This window comes from Littorina saxatilis, linkage group LG3, assembly GCF_037325665.1.
Source record: "Littorina saxatilis isolate snail1 linkage group LG3, US_GU_Lsax_2.0, whole genome shotgun sequence".
NCBI lineage: Eukaryota > Metazoa > Mollusca > Gastropoda > Littorinimorpha > Littorinidae > Littorina > Littorina saxatilis.
In genome coordinates this window covers 26,080,628-26,100,023 of record NC_090247.1, presented here as the reverse complement: position 1 = coordinate 26,100,023, position 19,396 = coordinate 26,080,628, and the positions used below count along the sequence as shown (strand labels likewise).

The following is a 19,396-nucleotide window of genomic DNA, read 5'->3' as shown; positions in this document are numbered from 1 at the left end:
GGTCTGTTCCCATAACATTCTTAATGTTTTAAGTTTCAATGATGTGTTTGATGCTTTTAGACCTTTTTACGAGTTTTAATACATTATTGTATGATGATTATGCAACTGGGAGGAAGAATCCGTGTGTGAACGCGAGTGCGGACGAGCTTCAATGCGTGTGCGTTTGTGTGTGTAGCAGAGAGAGAGACAGGGAGGGAGAGAGAGAGAGAGTGTGTGTGTGTGTGTGTGTGTGTGTGTGTGTGTGTGTGTGTGTGCGTGTGGTTTTGTGGGTCTATGGGTGTGTGAGTGTGTGTGTGTGTGTGTGTGTGTGTGGATGTGTTTGCAAAGATGGTTATGTTTACTTCTTCTGTAAATTGTATCCCCTTGTCTAAAGGGCTTTTAAAGCTGAGGACAATAAACTCTCAAAGCGTCAAAGTCTCTCTCTCTCTCTCTCTCTCTCTCTCTCTCTCTCTCTCTCTCTCCCTCTCTCTCTCTCTTCTCTCTCTCTCTCTCTCTCTCTCTCTCTCTCTCTCTCTCTCTCTCTCTCTCTCTCTCTCTCTCTCTCTCTCCCTCTCCCTCCCCGCCCCTGCGGGTTGGAGTGTCATGCCCGAGGTCTCGGTCGGTGCAGGTATGAAAACGGTGACAGCGGAGACGGAGAAAAAAAATCGACAGACAGCCGTGTACGTGCGTGTTTGTGGAAAAAACAACCTTATCGACAGACAGTGTGTTGTGTGTTCGTAATTGTACAAGGGGGTGCGGGGGGAGGGGGCAAAACGGGTGAAAAGAGGGGAGTAGGCCTAAGGCAGTATAGAGAGAGAGGGGGGGGGGGGAGGGTGGTGTCTTTTTCAACGGTTGATATCCCACAAAGCTAGGTATACCCGATCTCGCGCACTCAACCCCTGTGCAGCAGGCTGAGTGTCGAGGTCTCTGCACAACTTGTCTGGTGACTCGACTTAGCTCCCGGGTGTGTTACCACCGCGCCATAGGGGATCCAGGCAGATGCATAGCTGTGAAAGCCTGTGCAGACTCGCGCGGTTGCGTACATGTATGTGTCCTACTGACCTTATTCAGCTGTGCTCATTTTTCGGAATTAGCTTTTCGAGAAACGGAGATTGCAGTAATGTATGAACTGGGTGAGTAGCATTTTGTGTGGTGGTGATTTTAGAATACTTAATTGTGTGTAAGAAACTTGATTGTGTGATGATTCAGGTGTGTATATTGGATAGGAAAATGCCTTGTGGCATCTGCACTTTTAATCCGAGGTAAGGATACCACAACGATTATTTGTTCGTGAAATGTTTGTTGCTGAACTAAGTTGCTACACATTGTGTCTACATAACATAGTCTAACACCAAGTTGTCTTCTCTTTTTTTCACCAGCACAGCCATTTGAAATGGACACTCCAACAGGTAAGTTGCGCTCAAATACTTCTTTTTTTCTATACTTTGGGATGATGCAATATAGAAAAATTGTTTTTGTACTTTGTTTGTTCTTTTTTTTTGCCGGAGGTCGATTATTTTTTTTTCAAAGTCAGGTTTACTCAGGGAGTACATCATTTTAATAGATACGACACTCGGTGATAACTTATTGTTGATGTGATCTGGTGAGCTGATTGGCGGCCTATACCCCAGACGGGGTCACAGGCGTAGGTGAGGTGTGAGGTGAGGTGATCTGGTGACATAAATATTTTTTTTATGAGAGATCAGCAGGAATAGTAATTGCCGTAATAACTTTACATGTATATAAATAGGTGATACATAAGTCGGTTTTTTGTTGTTGTAAACAGACATACTTGTACATAGGCCTATTCTCCGGGCATAGTGAGCTGCTTGGCAAAAATACCGGAACATGTGTTCGTAACTCCTGCAGGCACAGTCCTGGAACCAAGCCTGTTTGAAGATGGTCAGTGTCGTATCATACTGATCGGGAAAACCGGACATGGCAAAAGCAGCACTGGAAACACCATTCTGGGACGGCTGGCGTTCAAAACCCAAGTTGGAATCAACTCGGGCACTAAGGAAGGAGATTTACAATCCACGACGATGGGAGAAATTGAAATTCAGGTAAATTAGTGATCTTTTGAGGTATCAGTCAGTAAGCTTACCGAGCGTATAGATATGAGTCTTGAAATAGTTATCTATTCGAGCAGTACGACCTTTCTAACCAGCAGATCATCCCATGCATAAGCAACGGTAATGAGAAGGATATGAGGGTTGTGCTAATAGGACGTAGCTCTGAGCAAGCAAAGTACTTAAAGGTACAATCCTTCTCTTGAAAATTCAAGAAAATTCAAATCTGGATAAGAATAAGAAGAATAAGAATAAGAATACTTTATTATCTCATAGAGAAATTCAGGCGTGGTACATAACAATAATACAAACAGGACATTGTTTTACATAAGACATATAGCACTATATAACAGGGCAGGTTATAAACACACCTCCCACATACCTCTCTGGCCATTCCTTGCATTGTGCTTACGCATTCAGTCATGAACACATCCATGTCTCACTTACACATCGCACACATGGACATTCTTATACGCTCAACTTACCCATTCACACATGGACATTCGACCACGCTCCACTTACACATTCTTATACGTTCCACTTACACATTCACACATGGACATTCGACTACGCCCACTTACACATTCCCACATGGACATCTTTAAAGCACTGCGCTTACATATATAGGCTTTGACGTGTGATAAGACCATCCCTCCACTTGGAAATGCCAAAAATCAACACCATGACTGCTCTTTTAGTGGTGTGTTAAATGTTTTATTAATGAATTGACTTTTTAAAAAAAATCCATACAATTCACGAAAAACGTGTACATGTGCACAGAGAGCACCGAAGCTATTCATGTTTGTTATGTGCCCAAGTGGAAAGATATAGTCTTATCCCACGTAAAAGCTGTGGGAGATCTAGTTTGGCAAGGTTGGCGAGTCGAACAGTTTACACGAGAAGGGGATACATGCATTTTAACATTATTTTAGCTTTTGAAATTTCATGAAAGCTTGTCATTAAGCTTACATTTTCTATCTACCCCTCTGTATACACAGGTGATGGACACCCCTGGACTTCACGACACAGAGGTGAAAAATGACGTCATTTCGCAGAGAATCACACTATCGTTGATGGCCATGCATCCGGGTCCCCACGCCATCATCCTCTGTCTGTCATGTGACCAAAGGTTCACACAAGACGAATTAAAGGTGAGAAAAATTACATAACATATCTACCAGCAAAAATACATAAATAAATAAGAGTAACAGTTAGGTACACACAGGAGTTAAAGCCACAATAATACATAGATAAAATGTGACCCTCCACCACGAAATGAGTCGCATGTCACCTCGCGCGGTTCTGCGCTAGGCTCAATATAAGTCCGGGGAGTGTCTGGTAACAGTGTGAGGGTCATCTTAGTCACAGGCTTATAACTCAAACAGTTTTCGCTCTTTTCTAAAACGGTTTTCACCACTGGATAGAGCATAAAAAACTCTTTAGGAAAATGTAAAAATATGAAAATCATGCAAAGGTGACATGCGACTCATTCCGTGGTGGAGGGTCACAAATGGGATAGGGAGCAGTAAGCGTGAGACGATATGCACTTTCTATGATTCCTATTTCTATAAATTAGTGTACAAAAGCCTTGTATAATTGCTGTTTTGTTGTTCAGAATCCATGATTTTGCGACATTCTTGTGTTTTTACAATTCTCTCACCAGTTCAGGGTCTTGCTTTGCAAAAATGTTTAACAATTGCGTGGATTAAGGTTAGGAGTAACAATTCGTTTAGTCTGATCGTCAATCTATGTGTCGTTTTGCTGGGTGGTCCCACACTCTGTTTAATAACGAATAAATGCATCAGAACAGACGGTTGTGAGAAAACAATCGGATGTGCTCTGTAGTTTTTGAGAACAGCGGTTATTTGGAATAAATCAATATGTGTTATTCTAGACGATTGACAGTTCGAGGATTTGTATGTGCAGGTCTACGAAGCCTTGAAGGACATCTTCGGAGAGAACATGACGAAATACCTTATAGTTGTCATGACCAGGAGAGACGCACTTGAAGCCAAGAAGCAGTGCTTTGAAAACCAGGTATAGACATTCACTGTTTTGAGGGTTATCTTAGCAGAACAACTGTGGGCAGTAGGAAGTGTGATTGCTTACTGTTTTTGGTGAATAGAACTAGCCTGGGTTGTAACTAATGTGAGTGCTCATTGTTTGCTTTCAAGACCGCTCATAATTTCCTGCTCAAGAGGTTAAATTATTTCCAAAACTTGGTGCCATACATACTGACATGCGTACAGAGTTCTTCTATGTCTGGGTTGCGATTGACATTATTAATTTCACAGATCTTATAATCCGTGTTCATAAAGTTTTTGTATTGATTGATTCAATGAGTCATTAAGTGATGGATTGCTTTTTTGTATTGATTGGTTGATTGATTGATTAATGGATTGGTCGATGTATCGAGTGATTGATTGATTCATGCATTCATTCATTCATACATTCATTCATTCATTCATTAATACATTGGTTCATGCATTCATTAATTGCATTCAATTCATTCTTCCATTCATTCACCCATCAGCAAATTCACTTATCCATCCATTCATTTGTGTTTGCTATCCAGCTCGCACGCTGCACAGAGCTGAGGAAGGTTCTGGAAGAAGCAGGGAACCGCTATGTCCTCTTCGACAACAGAGAGACTTTGAGCAAAGATACGAAGAGGGAACAAGTGGAACAGCTGTTGGCCAAAGTACAAGAGGTCGTCGTTCTGAACGCAGGCGATTATTTCAAACACAACCTCACTTGCATGCTGAACGAGTCCATGATCAGGATGACAAAAGCAGCAGCTGATACCAAAACTGGCCAAGAAAACGTGTATAATCACCTTGACCACCACGCTGGCCAGCCATCCAAGCCACAACCGAGAGCAAGAGACTTTGGTGCGAAGGGAGAATCAAGAAATAAACCGACTTTGCCAGAATGGGAAGGAAGCACGGATACTCAGACAAGCACCTTGCCGCAGAGCGTCATGGTTTTGAAGGAGAAGAAGCAGGTCGCAGAGAGGAGGGCGCAGTTCGAATCAAAAGCCCAGTCACCAGAACCTACGCGAGAAGAAATCTCCTCAAAATTCCAACGAAAACCTCGCGAAGACGCTGCTAAGAGCCACCGTGCTCCTCTAGGTGCTGCAAGAAGACCAGGGCTATCGTCTCAGGCGAAGAATAGAGATACACCGGTCGAAGGATTTCCAGAGACAGGAGACGGAAGAGAGCCGGAACGGCAAGACCGAGAGAGCCCGGCAGGCGGCCAACTACCGGAGCAAACAAGGCCGCAAGGCAGACCCCAAAGAAAACCTCTCGGAACTCCAGTCGGCCAAGATGAATCACCAGGCCTCCAGGCTATTTCTGAAGATTCCAGATCGCCTCCAGAGAAGCCTCCAAGACCTCACCTCAGATCACCACCTGGACAGAAAAACGACCTTGAGGACGTCTTCCAACGCTTCGGATTTTCTCCAGCTTCTCCCAAGGTTGAAGATGACGGCTACACCAGGATCGCGTATGAGGTTCCGGACAGGCCCAGGATGAGGTTCAGCCAGAAACAGCGGATGGTTGAAGAGCGTCTGAAGCACAAGATTGCCCGAGGTGGAGCTGACCTCAATCAGGAGCAGCAGAGAGAGCTGGAGAAGACCTCAAAATCCCTGGGGCAGAAGATCCGTGAGGGAATGGCCAAGTTCAAGGTCGAGAAGCTTGACAAGTGCAGCGTCATGTGATTTGGTTGATTTTTTGTGTGTGACATTGGTGAAGAAGAGTTTGTGTTATTTGACTGGAGAAGACATCAAGACCCCTGGGGCAAACGATCCGAGAGAGAATGATCAGGTGCAAGGTCGAAAACCTTGACAAGTGCAGCGTCATGTGATTTTTCTAGAGAAGACATCGATATGCACTGGGCAGAAAAATCGGTGATGGGGGGACTAAGTTTAAAGTGGAGAAGCCTTGTGATTGTGCTGAACACAATTTCAAGTCAGTTTGCTTGAGCAATTCCTTGAAATCTCGCTGAAGAAGACTTTACGCTAGAATACGCCAAGATCTTAAAGTGAAGGTGCCTGGGGAAATGCCAAGTGTCGAGAAACTCGATACGTCTATGTGAGTCGTGACATTGATAAAGAGAACGTTGTGTTATCGTGCACACAAAAAGAACGTAACTGCTTTGCTATAGAATCCCCAAGTTCTTTGGACAGACATTTTCTGAATGTCTCATTCCAAAAGGAACAGTCAGGTTCGTGGAACAGAGGATCTGACAAAAAGGTCAAGACGAATAAGCTTAACAACTTTGACTTGATCATTGGAGACATATCTAAAAAAAATAAAAAATAAAAAAACATCCCGTAGAACACCAAAGATTCGTATGGGCTTTAACAAAGGATAGGAGCAACCTTCCAGCTAAAAATACGCCTTATCTTTTCAACCTGCCCGTTGGCTTTTGTGAGCAGATTTTTTTGTGTCATTTGTTCAGTTAATTTTGTTAGTTTTCGTCAAAATGCGACAACAAAGCTCCAAAAATCTCTTCCTTTCACTTAAAGCAGCCAGACCATTTTAGTAGTTATGTAGGGAAGACTTATCTTGTGTTAAAGCCTGAACAGATCTGTGCTGATGTATCTTTTTCACGAGAAGAAATGTATCTTTTACCAAGACAATGCAGCGCACTGTGATTTTCAAAAGAGTACAAAATGTATTGGACAAAAGGCTGAAGTTTATGTGTACAGCATATAATTATATTTGTATACTCATTTTAACGATGTTCTTTTATATTACCAATTTGTAAACAAAAAAACATCATCAAAAATACTAGACAGTTTTGTTTTGTGTTTTGTCTGTTTTCATCGTTTGTATTAAGGCTGAGTAATGTAACATAAGTAAAGTCATACAACATGTCTCATTGTTAACGTTTGTGTGTGTGTATGTGTGTGTGCGTGCGTGTGTATTTTTCTGTATGTGTGTGTGTGTGTGTGTGCGTGCGTGTGTGTTTGTGTGTGTTTGTGTGTGTGTGTGTTTGTGTGTGTTTGTGTGTGTATGTGTGTGTTATCCATTAGCGTGAGATACATTATAGCCATGCGAAAAAAGAAGATAATACGGCTGGATGGGTGCAACTACATGTAATACATCTAAGGCATTTTAATTCTGTAATATAACCATGACATTTACATTCGTAGGTATGAAAAAACAAGTGATGGTTGAAGTGGTGTCTTCATAGCAAAATTACGACTTGACACATTTCCAGATAGCAAACAGTCAGTGTATTACATAACATACAGACGCAGTCAGTCATTTATGCGCAAAGGTATCATCAAAGGTAGTTAAACCAATTTTTTTTAAAGTAAACCCTATACGTACGAAAGAAAAAAGCATACAATTCAAAAGACTTCAAAGAGTACAAAACGACCATGCGACTTAACACAGCCGTGCAATATTTCTTTAAATATGTATGCAGAGCACCCATGCAATTTTGTTCAGGAAATTAATGCTTACACTGCAACATTTTTTTTAAATCGATTCTCGCTGACTAGGCACAAAGACAAATGAACTGGCATATGGCGTTTGTGGTTGTTTTGGGCTCGCCATGGTTACTTTTATCCTCTGCACTATAGGTGGCGAGCTTGATACCCCCTCAGATTGATTAGAGTGGCACACGGGTTTTTTTTTACACGCCTTGGCATTTCCCAAAAAGGCGGCTCGTCTGTGTTTTCATGAGAAAAAATGTGTGGCACAACACCACACAGCCCGGCCATTTTAAGTGGGGCATATCCACCTCATTTCATTCAATGATGTTTGTCTGTGATTGTTATCGTTATCATAACTTGAATAAGAAACCACATAAAAAGATGCTATTTTGAATTTATTACGAATTAAACTATATTCATTTTGGCCAAATCTGACCATTTATCCATCCGAAAAGTATGTATCAATCCTATGCAAGCCATGCAGCAGTGCCTTCAACAATGATTGCATTGTGTTCCTTGTCATTTACTGAATCTAAAAATATATAGGTACCTGTCTCGGTTTAAGGAGTTCGACCTACCAGGTTTTAGTAGTCACGAAGATGATTGATCCTAGATTTTCGGCGTCGATCTTTTAGTTTCAGGCCGACAGACTGGTCAAATGCTTTTATATTGCTTAACGCGACTTGTTTGTTTAAGCAAGCATAACAATTCGGCAAATGGAACTTGTGTATGTAGAACCAGAGATGAAACAGGTACGAGTACACTAAAATCTACAAAATTTATTTTAAAACAGTAATTAAGAGCTTAGAACTGAACTCTAAATAGAAACCCTCTTAAATGAAAAGAAAACAGAAAGGAATGACAAGAAAAAACTCGAAAGAAGAAGTTAAATTCACAGGTGCAGATTTCGGACAGGTCCAAAAATAAGACGTTCTTAAAATATGAACGTTTGCTTGAGACAGATTTTCTCAAACAGTATAATTGTGAGGCACAACGAGGGAACTTTATGATCACTTTTGATAGCAATGACTTTGTCTCGTCTAGTATTGTTATAATTTCATTGCATTTGATCTCATGTTATTGTATTTCACTTTATTTTATCTACTTCACTTTATCTTATTTAATAGTTGCAAGGACTCGCACTCACTCACACACAGACACACACACACACACATACATACACACGCGCGCGCGCGCGCGCATCCACGCACGCATCCACGCACGCATCCACGCACGCATCCACGCACGCATCCACGCACGCATCCACGCACGCATTCACGACCGCAACCACTCGCACTCACGAACTTATACATGAGCGAGAGAAAAAAACACCCAACCGACCGTGTTGCAAATGTTTTATTGTTTATTTGCAATAACCATGCACGTACGTCTCTCTCCCTTTTTTCAACTGTTCATGCTTCATTGTGCAATTCTAAAGCAAGAAAAGGAGCAGTTCATTCAGAGGAGAGAAGACAACAACATATGCACGAGAAAAGTAAACACATCATATTACCACCCTCACACACACACAAAGCAGTTTAATATATATGCTCATGTACTCACATGAGCCATTTTGTTCTTTTCTTCTTTCTTTGTTTTTGGCTCACGTAAGTGTAGCCTATGCGATGCTAACTTTTGTCTGTCTGTGCGTGCGTGCGTGTGTGTGTGTGTGATAGAAACTTTAACATTTCCGAGTCTATGGATAAAGCTCGCATAAGAAGATTACGTCTCGGTCAAAAGTGTTTGACGTGTGTGATAGAAACTTTAACATTTGAAGACGTCACATTATGACGTAAGAGGGTTAGACGTCACGCGAAGGAATTACTGAAAGTCTCGGTCATTGTTATTGTGAGCGGGCCGAGACTAGTTGGCAGATCTAGTGTCTCGCTTTCTTGCACAGTTTCACCTAGATGCTTACTGTGTGTGTGTGTGTGAATGTGTGACGGAGTGATTGAGTTTGTGTTACTGTTTGTCGATTTCTTACGTGAGCCTTGAAGGCTTCGCCTCTTGTTCATTTTGCTTCGTGAGCTACCTGATTTTCTCAGAAACTCTCCTGGGCAACCGCATGAATAAAAGAACAGGCCAAGGCAAATCAGGGACATAACACGTTGAAGTGCACGGCACTCGAAGGGTGCCAGAGAATATTTATTCATTGACTGTCAGTTTGAGCGCGCGTTCGCTTTTTTTCAAAGCACACTCCTTCTCGTGAACACAGTTGGGTTCTCTTTCTCAGATCTGACCAGCTTTTCACATGAAATAAGACCATCCCTCCACTTAGACACATACCAGACATGTACAGAGGGGATGCTCTCTGCACAGTGAGAATTTGTTTTATAAATGAATTTCGCAAAATATTGAAATTATTTCATCAACGTGTCCAGCTCACCACTGCAAGCAACCAGGGTGTTGATTTTGGGTATGTGTCCGAGTGGAGGGATGGTCTTATCCCCCCATGTAAAAGCCTGGCCAGGTCTGAGATGGTGAGCCGAACGGTTTTCACGAGACGGAGTGTGCCTTTAAACCAAATTAAATTTTACCAACACCGTTTTATCAAGTGGTTTTAAAATGCCCTTGCCTTGAACGCCTAAGGTAAAGAAAGTTTAACGTACAACTCTACTTTGATGCAGTCAATTGCCTGTACACGGCATCTTAGGCGACAGAGGTTTCGAGTGACATTGATAAATCTACAGACTTAGGAAAACATGTCATAGTTCTCTGATCGTGGTGTTTGCGGTAAAAGCCTTTTTGGGGGGGGTTACGGGTCGGGCAAATAAAGGTTGCACTCAGCAATGGAGTCACTGAGTAAAGAATCGTGAAACCCTTACAGTGCCGTGCACTTCAAATTTGATCTACAGAGGGTTAGAAAGTTTAAGTCAAATCCACAAGCTTAGGAAAACATGACGGGGTTCTCAGCTGTCATCTGATCGTCTTGTTTGTGATTACACATTTTTCGGGGATTAGGAGTCCGTTAATTGTTGTTGTTGTTGTTGTTGCTGTTGTTGTTGTTGTTGTATTAACGTTGTTGTTGTTGTATTAACGTGCTCATACCTACGAATTCAGATATATAATACAGCTTCTCTGTCCGTGTTGTGGTATGTCTGGCTGCCTGGCTGCATCTCTCTCTCTCTCTCTCTCTCTCTCTCTCTCTCTCTCTCTCTCTCTCTCTCTCTCTCTCTCTCTCTCTCTCTCTCTCTCTCTCTCTCTCTCTGGAGCCAAACCTCTCACACTTCTTCCAAGGTGGTGAGATACATGGAAATCTATCACTGTAATTGGTTGGAACATAACAGCCTCAGCTTTAATGTCCACACCCAAACGCACCTACCTAGTTTTTCAGGAAGACTAGCATAGATTAGAAAGCACAAAACTTTCTGGCAGTTGATCGTGATCTTGTGACCTTGCCCAAGTTGACTGCATCATCCTTTTTTTTAAGAATATGTACCGATCAGACAAGCAAGTGATCGAGGGAAATCATATTTCACAGTCCCCTTTACCCCCAGAAGTTGGCCCAAAACATAATTACATTAAGCTACACTTGTCAATTGATCTGATGGCGAACTTGGTCATGCCTTCCTTGATCTTCAGCCAAACAGAGTTGATAACTTTCTCCAACAGCTCCCTTTGGGCCTCGTTCAGCTCCCCTGCGTTGTTGACGATCATCTTCCTCAGGGCGTCTTCCACCAAGCTCTGGTTCTCTGCCATGGTCATCCTAGGCTTGTCAGGGATGATGTCATTAAAACCAGAGTCGTCGTGAAGTTTGAGTTCATTCACAATCTGGTCTTGCAGATTTTCCAAGACTTGTTCCATGTTGTCTTTTTCAATCCACGGGCGGAGGATGGTGTCTGGAGGAGCTGTCTTCTTGACGTCTTGACAAGAACCGATCGAGGTGTCTTCGCGGACGTCTTGTGTCTCATTCTGTGCACTGATGTCACTATGGACTGAATCTTGTAGTGTCGTAGTCTCGACGTCTTGCCAAGTACCGATCGACCTGTCTTCGTGTGTCTCATTCTCTGTGTGGCTGTCGCTGTGGGCTGAATCCTGTGGTGCTGTTGTCTGGACATCTTGAAAAGAACCTGTCGATTTTCTCGACGCGTTTTTGTTGGCCTCAGGGGTTTCTTTTTGTGGAAAATGAGGAGCTCCTGGGGTGTCTTGTGGAGATATCAGATAAGGATTCCTCCTGGTTTCTGCTGTCAGTGGTTGCTGCTTCTCGAAGTCCTTTCGTAATAAGGTGCGAGTCTTGTTGTACCGCCTGTTAACAACAAGGGGCTCAGTTTTGTTTTGATCAATCTGCCGCAGTCTAGTTTTGACTTTGCTCTCTTTTCTGAGAGCGCTTACTTCCCTTCTCAAGTGCATTTTTCCCCTCTCGGCGTGCGCCAAATCCTGCACATCTGCTGTCCCTGCACCATCTGAAGATGTCTCGCTCCCAATACTCGACCTACGGCGGTATTGACTTTCCTCAGCAGTTGTGGGCTTCGGCTTTATTCGGGGTAAGACTTTCCCAGTGCCTTTCAAAGATGTATCATTCTCAAGACTCAGTCTCCGCCCAGATGGAGCTGGAGCGCTCAGCCTAGGAATAGTTCTTTTTCTCGTGGCTGGTATCGGGGCTGATCTTCTCCGGACTTCTTCCTGCATCATCTCGGACTTTGCTTTGTTTACCTTGTCAGCCATTTTGTGTTGAAAGCTACTGCCGCCATTTTTCGTGACAACTTGCTTCACCATCTGTATGAGATTTTCGACCATTTGAGCCTTCTCGACCTCAGTGCCGTTGTTGTTAAAGAGTAGGTAGCGAAAGTCTGCTTGCTTCAGCACGCCCTGCAGTTTCGCTGATTTTGCCACCTGAAAATGTTATCGACAAATGTAAGGAAAGTACCTACATTTTCTAAACGTGTGTCTTCCGATTTTCTTGACCCTGTTAACTACACCCAGCGTTGTTATTGTTGTGTGCCAACTAATCCGTCTTCGTTCATTATTTGTTGTAAACCCTGAAGATAAAAGCCCTCTAGACTATGTATACTCAATGGTAAGTTTTTACTTTTAACGGTCATAATATTATCACCCCACCCTTCCCCCACTTTTTCTTTCCATAATTAATTGGCCAAATAATCACCATCACTTCATTAATAAGAATGTGCATAAGGAATGCCCTATTTTTAAGTCTGTGCACTTCCACGTTAGTTCTCAGAAGATAATAATTATGGCGTTTCTCAAATTTCAACGACTGCTACCGATAACATACTAGCGTAACTTCACTAAGAATAAAACTAATAGTGTGAGAGAAGGGGAAGAAATTGTGTGTCCGCTTTTCCAGAAGCGCATCATACCTGTTCCTCAAAGTTAATTTGTTCCTTGTCCAGGCAATCTTTTCCAACAAAAATAATGATCACATACGATGTCATCTTATCCCCAAACATGTACTTGAGCATATTGAACACCTGCAACAGAAAGAGTTGGGAATCTGAGAAACATTCATGCTTGGATGAGTTGGCTTTCTATTTATATATGACTTTTCTTCTCCAAATGTAGCTGTAAATCTTATAACAACTGTTGTTATTTTATTTCAGTGATTGCCACTTTGCATGGGGTAGGCAAAAGGAAAAACTCCTGTTGCTCTTCTTTTGGTCCGAGCTGTGAACACACAAAAGTGACATTTGATTGTCATCGTCATAGATTTGGCTTCGCGAACGTAGATCTGTGAAATGGGGTAGGTTCACGTCGACTGCTGAAGACTTAAGTGGTTGTACCTTATCTAAACGTCAAACCTGTGTTATTTATCTGAAAATGTGTATGCGTTATTTTACATGGCTTTCTGGTACATTTCTCGGATTTAATATTTCTATCACATGGGTCACGGAACACTTGCTCAAATGACTCGAGTGCCCCCCCCAAAAGTAAGGTTCCTATACAAAAATCTACAATACTTCAGAACAGGCAAATTTCATAAATGTTAACACACAGGTAGAAAATCCTTTAAACCATATATGCAGAACATTTTGCAGAAGTTTGTCCTGAATGGGCATCTGGTATACTTCTTGTGTTACATTATTCCGACTGAGGCGTCAACCACCTTTGAGATCAAAAAAGGGATGCTCTAACTTCAGACGCGCACCCCCTCCGCACTATCATTTGACACCTCCCGCCAATCCCGGTAAGACCTCGCCTTCGCAAAGTTCCTGTTCATAACGTCTTTAACTTCACTTCAATTTTAAGATTTACTCTCCAAAAGACTTTATTTTCTCTGACAGAGAATTGTAAGTTTTACGCGTTTACGGCAAAGCCATTAGGGGCATGTGAAACGGGAAATCCGCATTGTATAAAGACAAAAAAGTACAGAAAAAAAAGAACAGAAAAAATGTGTTGCTGGGGTTTTTTCTGTTTTTTTCTGGTTTTTTTTCTATTTTCTCTGACATTCGGCGGTCTTAAAAAGGAGAAGAATTGGATAGAGTTTCTGATGTACCTTCACTTCCTCGTCAGTGAATCTGGTGTCACATCTCAAGACCAGGATGACGGCATGAGGACCAGGGGCCACAGCGAACAGAGACTTTGTGATTCTCTCAGCTATCACGTCATCTTCTCCGTCCGTGTCACAGAGGCCTGGTGTGTCCATCACCTGAAATTATCATGTTAAACATGCGTAAGTACTAATACATTCATGTGAACATACCACGTCTACGACAATACTTTAAAAAAACACGCATATGACTACATAACTAGGGGCAATATTTCATAATGTTACAATACAAATTGAACCAAGTGTAAGAAACATTTGAAATACCTTTAGATCAAAGTCAGTCAAAGAGGAGTGAGTGTTGGTCTACTTTAACAGCCCTGTGTTGCTGAACATTATGATTTACAAGAGCGTACCAGGAAAACAACAACTCTCAAACTTCTATCAGAAACAGCTCTCTTAAACCCACAGGTGTATCGCCAGCAGCCACTGAGCATTTGGGCTTCAATTAGTTCAGTGCTCAAGGCCGGCACACACCTCTGCAGAGCAACTGCTGTGACAAAAAGGGGCGTGGGGTGAGAGGGGGCTACTGCGTCACCATCGATCACATAAATTATACTACGTATGTACATGTACATACAAAAAAATCTGAGAAGAAAAACTTCTGACAAATTAGCAACAAACGTGTTTGTAAACACACACAAAAGCCAATTTCTAACACAACTGAGCATTTCTTCAAGAAAAAGACCACGGCCACGTAAAATACATCATTAAACACCCACCACCCAAAGGAACAAATATAAAGACATTAAAATGATAAAATAATTTGAAAACAACCACAAAAAATACCACACCAGCATGAACAAAATACATTGCATTCTCTCCGAGTAATGTCTTACCAAGATCTCCAGTCCATTTCGAACTCTCGTGGCCACACCGCAGTCCTTCGTTTCAGAATTAACTCCGATCTGTGATTTAAACTCTTCATCTCCCAGAATTGTGTTTCCGGTTGCGCTTTTCCCAGATCCAGTTTTCCCAATCAGAATCAGTCGCATCCGTTCTATTTCTGCATTGAGATAGAGCATATGTTAGGTTATAAGTAATTGAATTGTCTTCATGTATAATAAAAAAAAAAAAAAGTTTGGGGAACTTAAAACGAGGCGGTAGTAAAATAGCACACATGCACACACAGACACGAAGCAAGCGCTTTACGTTTATTACAATTACTAGCAGTTAAGCCCGGCTTCGCCCGGGAGTAAGCGGAGTCCTGTAGCAATTTAAGACGCTCGCTATCCCATTATCATTAGCTTTACCTCCTTTGTTTGGATACAAAAAAAGAGTTATCTCCCTTACCTTCTAGAAATTTCCGGAACTGTCCAGTTAATTTTTCTTTCTTCATTTCTTCCCCTCATAGGAGCAATAGCGAGTCTCTAATATCACTGGCATGATGTGCTTGCTACAGGTGAACAGTAGGCACTGAACTGGTCTTGCACCATATAGGCTGTATTCAATAAATGGGAGGTCCATAATCTGAGAAAGGAAACAATGAATCAAGAAACTAAAACCCAGGTGCACATCTGCGGCACCTAGGGAGTGTACGTGCACACTATCTTGTTCCTGCCTCTTGCCATCTCAGAGGTATGGCGACCACAGACAAAAAAGAGTTATCTCCCTTACCTTCTAGAAATTTCCGGAACTGTCCAGTTAATTTTTCATTCTTCATTTCTTCCCCTCATAGGAGCAACAGCGAGTCTCTAATATCACTGGCATGATGTGCTTGCTACAGGTGAACAGTAGGCACTGAACTGGTCTTGCACCATATAGGCTGTATTCAATAAATGGGAGGTCCATAATCTGAGAAAGGAAACAATGAATCAAGAAACTAAAACCCAGGTGCACATCTGCGGCACCTAGGGAGTGTACGTGCACACTATCTTGTTCCTGCCTCTTGCCATCTCAGAGGTATGGCGACCACAGACAAAAAAGAGTTATCTCCCTTACCTTCTAGAAATTTCCGGAACTGTCCAGTTAATTTTTCATTCTTCATTTCTTCTCCTCATAGGAGCAATAGCAAGTCTCTAATATCACTGGCATGATGTGCTTGCTACAGGTGAACAGTTATCTCCCTTACCTTCTAGAAATTTCCGGAACTGTCCAGTTAATTTTTCATTCTTCATTTCTTCTCCTCATAGGAGCAACAGCGAGTCTCTAATATCACTGGCATGATGTGCTTGCTACAGGTGAACAGTAGGCACTGAACTGGTCTTGCACCATATAGGCTGTATTCAATAAATGGGAGGTCCATAATCTGAGAAAGGAAACAGTGAATCAAGAAACTAAAACCCAGGTGCACATCTGCGGCACCTGGGGAGTGTACGTGCACACTATCTTGTTCCTGCCTCTTGCCATCTCAGAGGTATGGCGACCACAGACAGACAGACAGACAGACAGACACACAGACAGACACTCTCTTTTATTATATGTATAGATTCTCAACTCTAAAAAGCAAGATATACAAATTAAACGTCAAAAGCAATAATAAAAATGTTTAAACAAGTTAAATTTCGCCTCAAACACAACATTTAGCGCCAAAACCATCACCAGAACAACAAGTTCAACGACAAGAAGAAGAAGAAGAAGAAGAAGAAGAAGAACAACAACAACAACAACAACAACAACGACAACAACAACAGCAACAGCAACAGCAACAACAACAGGGAAAGGTCAATCAGTCAAATAATAAATCCATTATTTTTCCTTGTTTTTATAAGGACAGTAACATTTTGAGTCTTGAGTCATTCAAGCAAGGAATCAAAACACACTCAGTTTTCAAAATCCGCCATACCTGAGCTATGTTGTGGGTCTCCATGCCGCTCCATTGCGTGAGAGTGTCCCTCTGCAAAACATATGGGTGTTTTATTTCTGTTGTTTGTGGCTTTTCTCTGTTCCGCTTTTCATTTATGTTTTTAGAATATGTTATATCCCTAATGTTCTTCAAGTGCAATTAACGTATCCGTCGTTATCTGCCTCCTGTAGGAAGTTGTCGACAGAAAATCTTTCATTCGCAAGGGATAAATCTCATTCGTATCTTTATTCAATTACATTCCCGTTGATGCAACAAACTGAACTGCCTGCGTATGCAAAAGACCAAAAACGGACAAGCAAAACATTCCGTACAAAAGTAACTACAATTATTGTTTCTAAATAGGCAAAGAAGGGAAAACTCACCTTTTCAAAATCCCTTACGATCATTCTGCAGTAACCTCGATCTGCAGCAGTAGGCTATACAGCGCTGTTCAATGGCACCTTGCAGACCTGAGATTATCGATCGTTCATTGCTCCCACGGATAGTTTTCCAGAAACAGCCTAATTCGGGTTATAGTATAGTGGTATCTGAGAACTGCTGACGAGCATAATTACGCAGACAAAGACTGATGAGTTCAAGCTGTGATTGAGACATGTATACACTTGTGCAAACGAAAAAGGGCTCATTTTGGCAGTCCTGGTTGAAAAGCAGTTGGTGATTTTAACAGACAGACAGACAGAGAGCGACAGACATACAGATAGACAGACAGACATACAGAAAGACAGGGACAGACAGATACAAGATAAGATCAATAGTGTGAGCAGAGACATAAGGTTGGAGGGGGCCGGGGGGAGGGGTATGGTTGCACAGTGGGTGACTCAGGGCTTGCTGTAGAGAGAGCTGTGCACACTTGTGCAAAGGAACGTGGGCTCATTTTGGCAGCCCTGGAAGGAAAGCTACGGAGAGTGATTTCAAAATAACGTATGAGAGAACAAGAACAAGAACAAGAACAATTCTTTATTTAACGAGGGTAATAGAGTAAGCAGTGATCTGCTTTTTTACATCTGGCCCTCGCCCTAAAGAGGGACTAGTCTAAAATTGCTAAAGAATGAGCAAGTAAAGAAAACTACTGCTACATGATTATAATAAAAATTAAAGTAAGAACATATCATCAATTTACATACAATACATTGCTTATATGAAAAATGTAAGTTCATTTGACGTGAGTTAAGTATTATAGAGTAGATTGCGCTGACGCAACAAAGCTGTAAACGCCATGCCCATTGACATACACTGCATTCCAAAAAAATCAGGGGAAAAAAATATAATAATAATAATAATAATACATTGTTGAAAAGCACCGGTTGTTGGTTTTAACAACCATTCTAGCAACAACAGATGTTTATTTCGACTTCATGAGATATATATCTGGTCTTAAAAACGTTTGTGCTGCTAGTTTGCCGTAGGATTGTCGGAAGAGTGTTCCAGAGACTGCTACCTGAATAGACTAAACTAGATTTGAATAGGTCAATCCTAGTCAGAGGCGTGTTCAATCTCATCAATCGGCGTGAATTTTTCAACTTGAATTTGGAAAAAATGGTTTGAGGTACACATCCATGAATAATTTTATGCATAAGGGTACCTTTATTATAACCTAGCCTTGCCTTCAGAGGAAGAATGCCTAAGTTTATGTAGTCTAACTCAGATAGGGTTGTTTTCTTTAATAAGACTACTTTAAGCGCTCGTTTATGTAATCTAATTAGTGGTTTGAATGAATTTTCACTTGCCGAGTCCCACAAGGTAGACGCGTAATCAATAACAGACTAAATATTATGAGCATTAAAGAATAATTTCCTGGCTTCCAAATTTAGAAAATGCTTGATTCTAGATAATAGATAAACTTTCTTGGACACGAGTTTTGAAAGTTGTGCGATGTGGTGTGACCAAGACAGGTTGTTATCAATGGTCACTCCCAAAACTTTATGATGGTCGACTTTTTCAACAAGTTTATCATTAACCGTTAGATCGTGAAATATTGAGGTTATGTTCTGGCGTTTTTGCCTAGTTGTTATTATCATGCTTTTTTTTTTTTTTAGAGAGAGAGAGAGAGAGAGAGAGAGAGAGAGAGACCGACAGAGACAGATAGACAGACAGATAGACAAACAGAAAGACATAGACTGACGGATACAAGATAAATAGTGTGAGCAGAGGGGGAGGAGGGGGCGGCTCTGACTCAGGTCTGGCTGTAGAGAGGGCGGTGCGAACAGTAAGCTCCCCCACCCACCGGACCCACACACACTCTCTCCGTCCTACTCCTGTATCACAACGTGTTTTGTTTTGTCTCGTCCTCACCCCACTCGTCCTTTGTATGATGGCATGTTAGCGCCAGAAGTGAACATTTCTAATATCGACCATAATATCGGTAATTCACAGTTTTAAATAAAAATCTACCTAAAATTAAAATTACATGTACAAATTCGAAAACATTCGCGTTATATGTTCCACTTTCAAAAAGTCCCTTAAAACCCACCTTTTCAAGTCTGCTTACAATACCTGAAGCACACGCCTGCCTCGTGATATGTTTTTATCTGCCAGCATTCCAATAAACTCACTAGTTAAATATTTTTATTGGGTAGTCTCACATTAACACTATA

General features: G+C 41.7%; 2 protein-coding genes and 1 long non-coding RNA gene across 5 annotated transcripts in view; 1 reads left to right on the top strand and 2 right to left on the bottom strand.

Moving 5' to 3' along the window:
* LOC138961988 (uncharacterized) overlaps positions 1–19,396 on the bottom strand; it is a 125,629-nt gene that overhangs the window by 7,521 nt on the left and 98,712 nt on the right. The window lies entirely within an intron of this gene.
* LOC138961984 (uncharacterized) lies at positions 863–6,929 on the top strand. Of its 3 annotated transcripts, none has more exons than XM_070333670.1 (6): positions 863–1,112; positions 1,364–1,388; positions 1,849–2,042; positions 3,047–3,199; positions 3,975–4,085; positions 4,624–6,929. In XM_070333670.1, exons 1-6 carry the CDS (start codon positions 1,104–1,106, stop codon positions 5,764–5,766), a joined length of 1,635 nt encoding a protein of 544 aa, XP_070189771.1. In that variant the 5' UTR covers positions 863–1,103; the 3' UTR covers positions 5,767–6,929. The 3 variants fall into 3 exon arrangements, with proteins under 3 accessions (XP_070189771.1, XP_070189770.1, XP_070189773.1); XM_070333669.1 differs by having other exon boundaries at positions 1,359–1,388; XM_070333672.1 differs by lacking the exon at positions 863–1,112 and adding an exon at positions 1,127–1,241 and having other exon boundaries at positions 1,359–1,388.
* Positions 8,833–17,493, bottom strand: LOC138961983 (uncharacterized). The gene is made up of 6 exons (XM_070333668.1): positions 17,165–17,493; positions 16,782–16,832; positions 14,836–15,002; positions 13,946–14,098; positions 12,813–12,923; positions 8,833–12,327 (listed from the first exon to the last, which is right to left on the bottom strand). Exons 2-6 carry the CDS (start codon positions 16,813–16,815, stop codon positions 11,011–11,013), a joined length of 1,782 nt encoding a protein of 593 aa, XP_070189769.1. The 5' UTR covers positions 16,816–16,832; positions 17,165–17,493; the 3' UTR covers positions 8,833–11,010.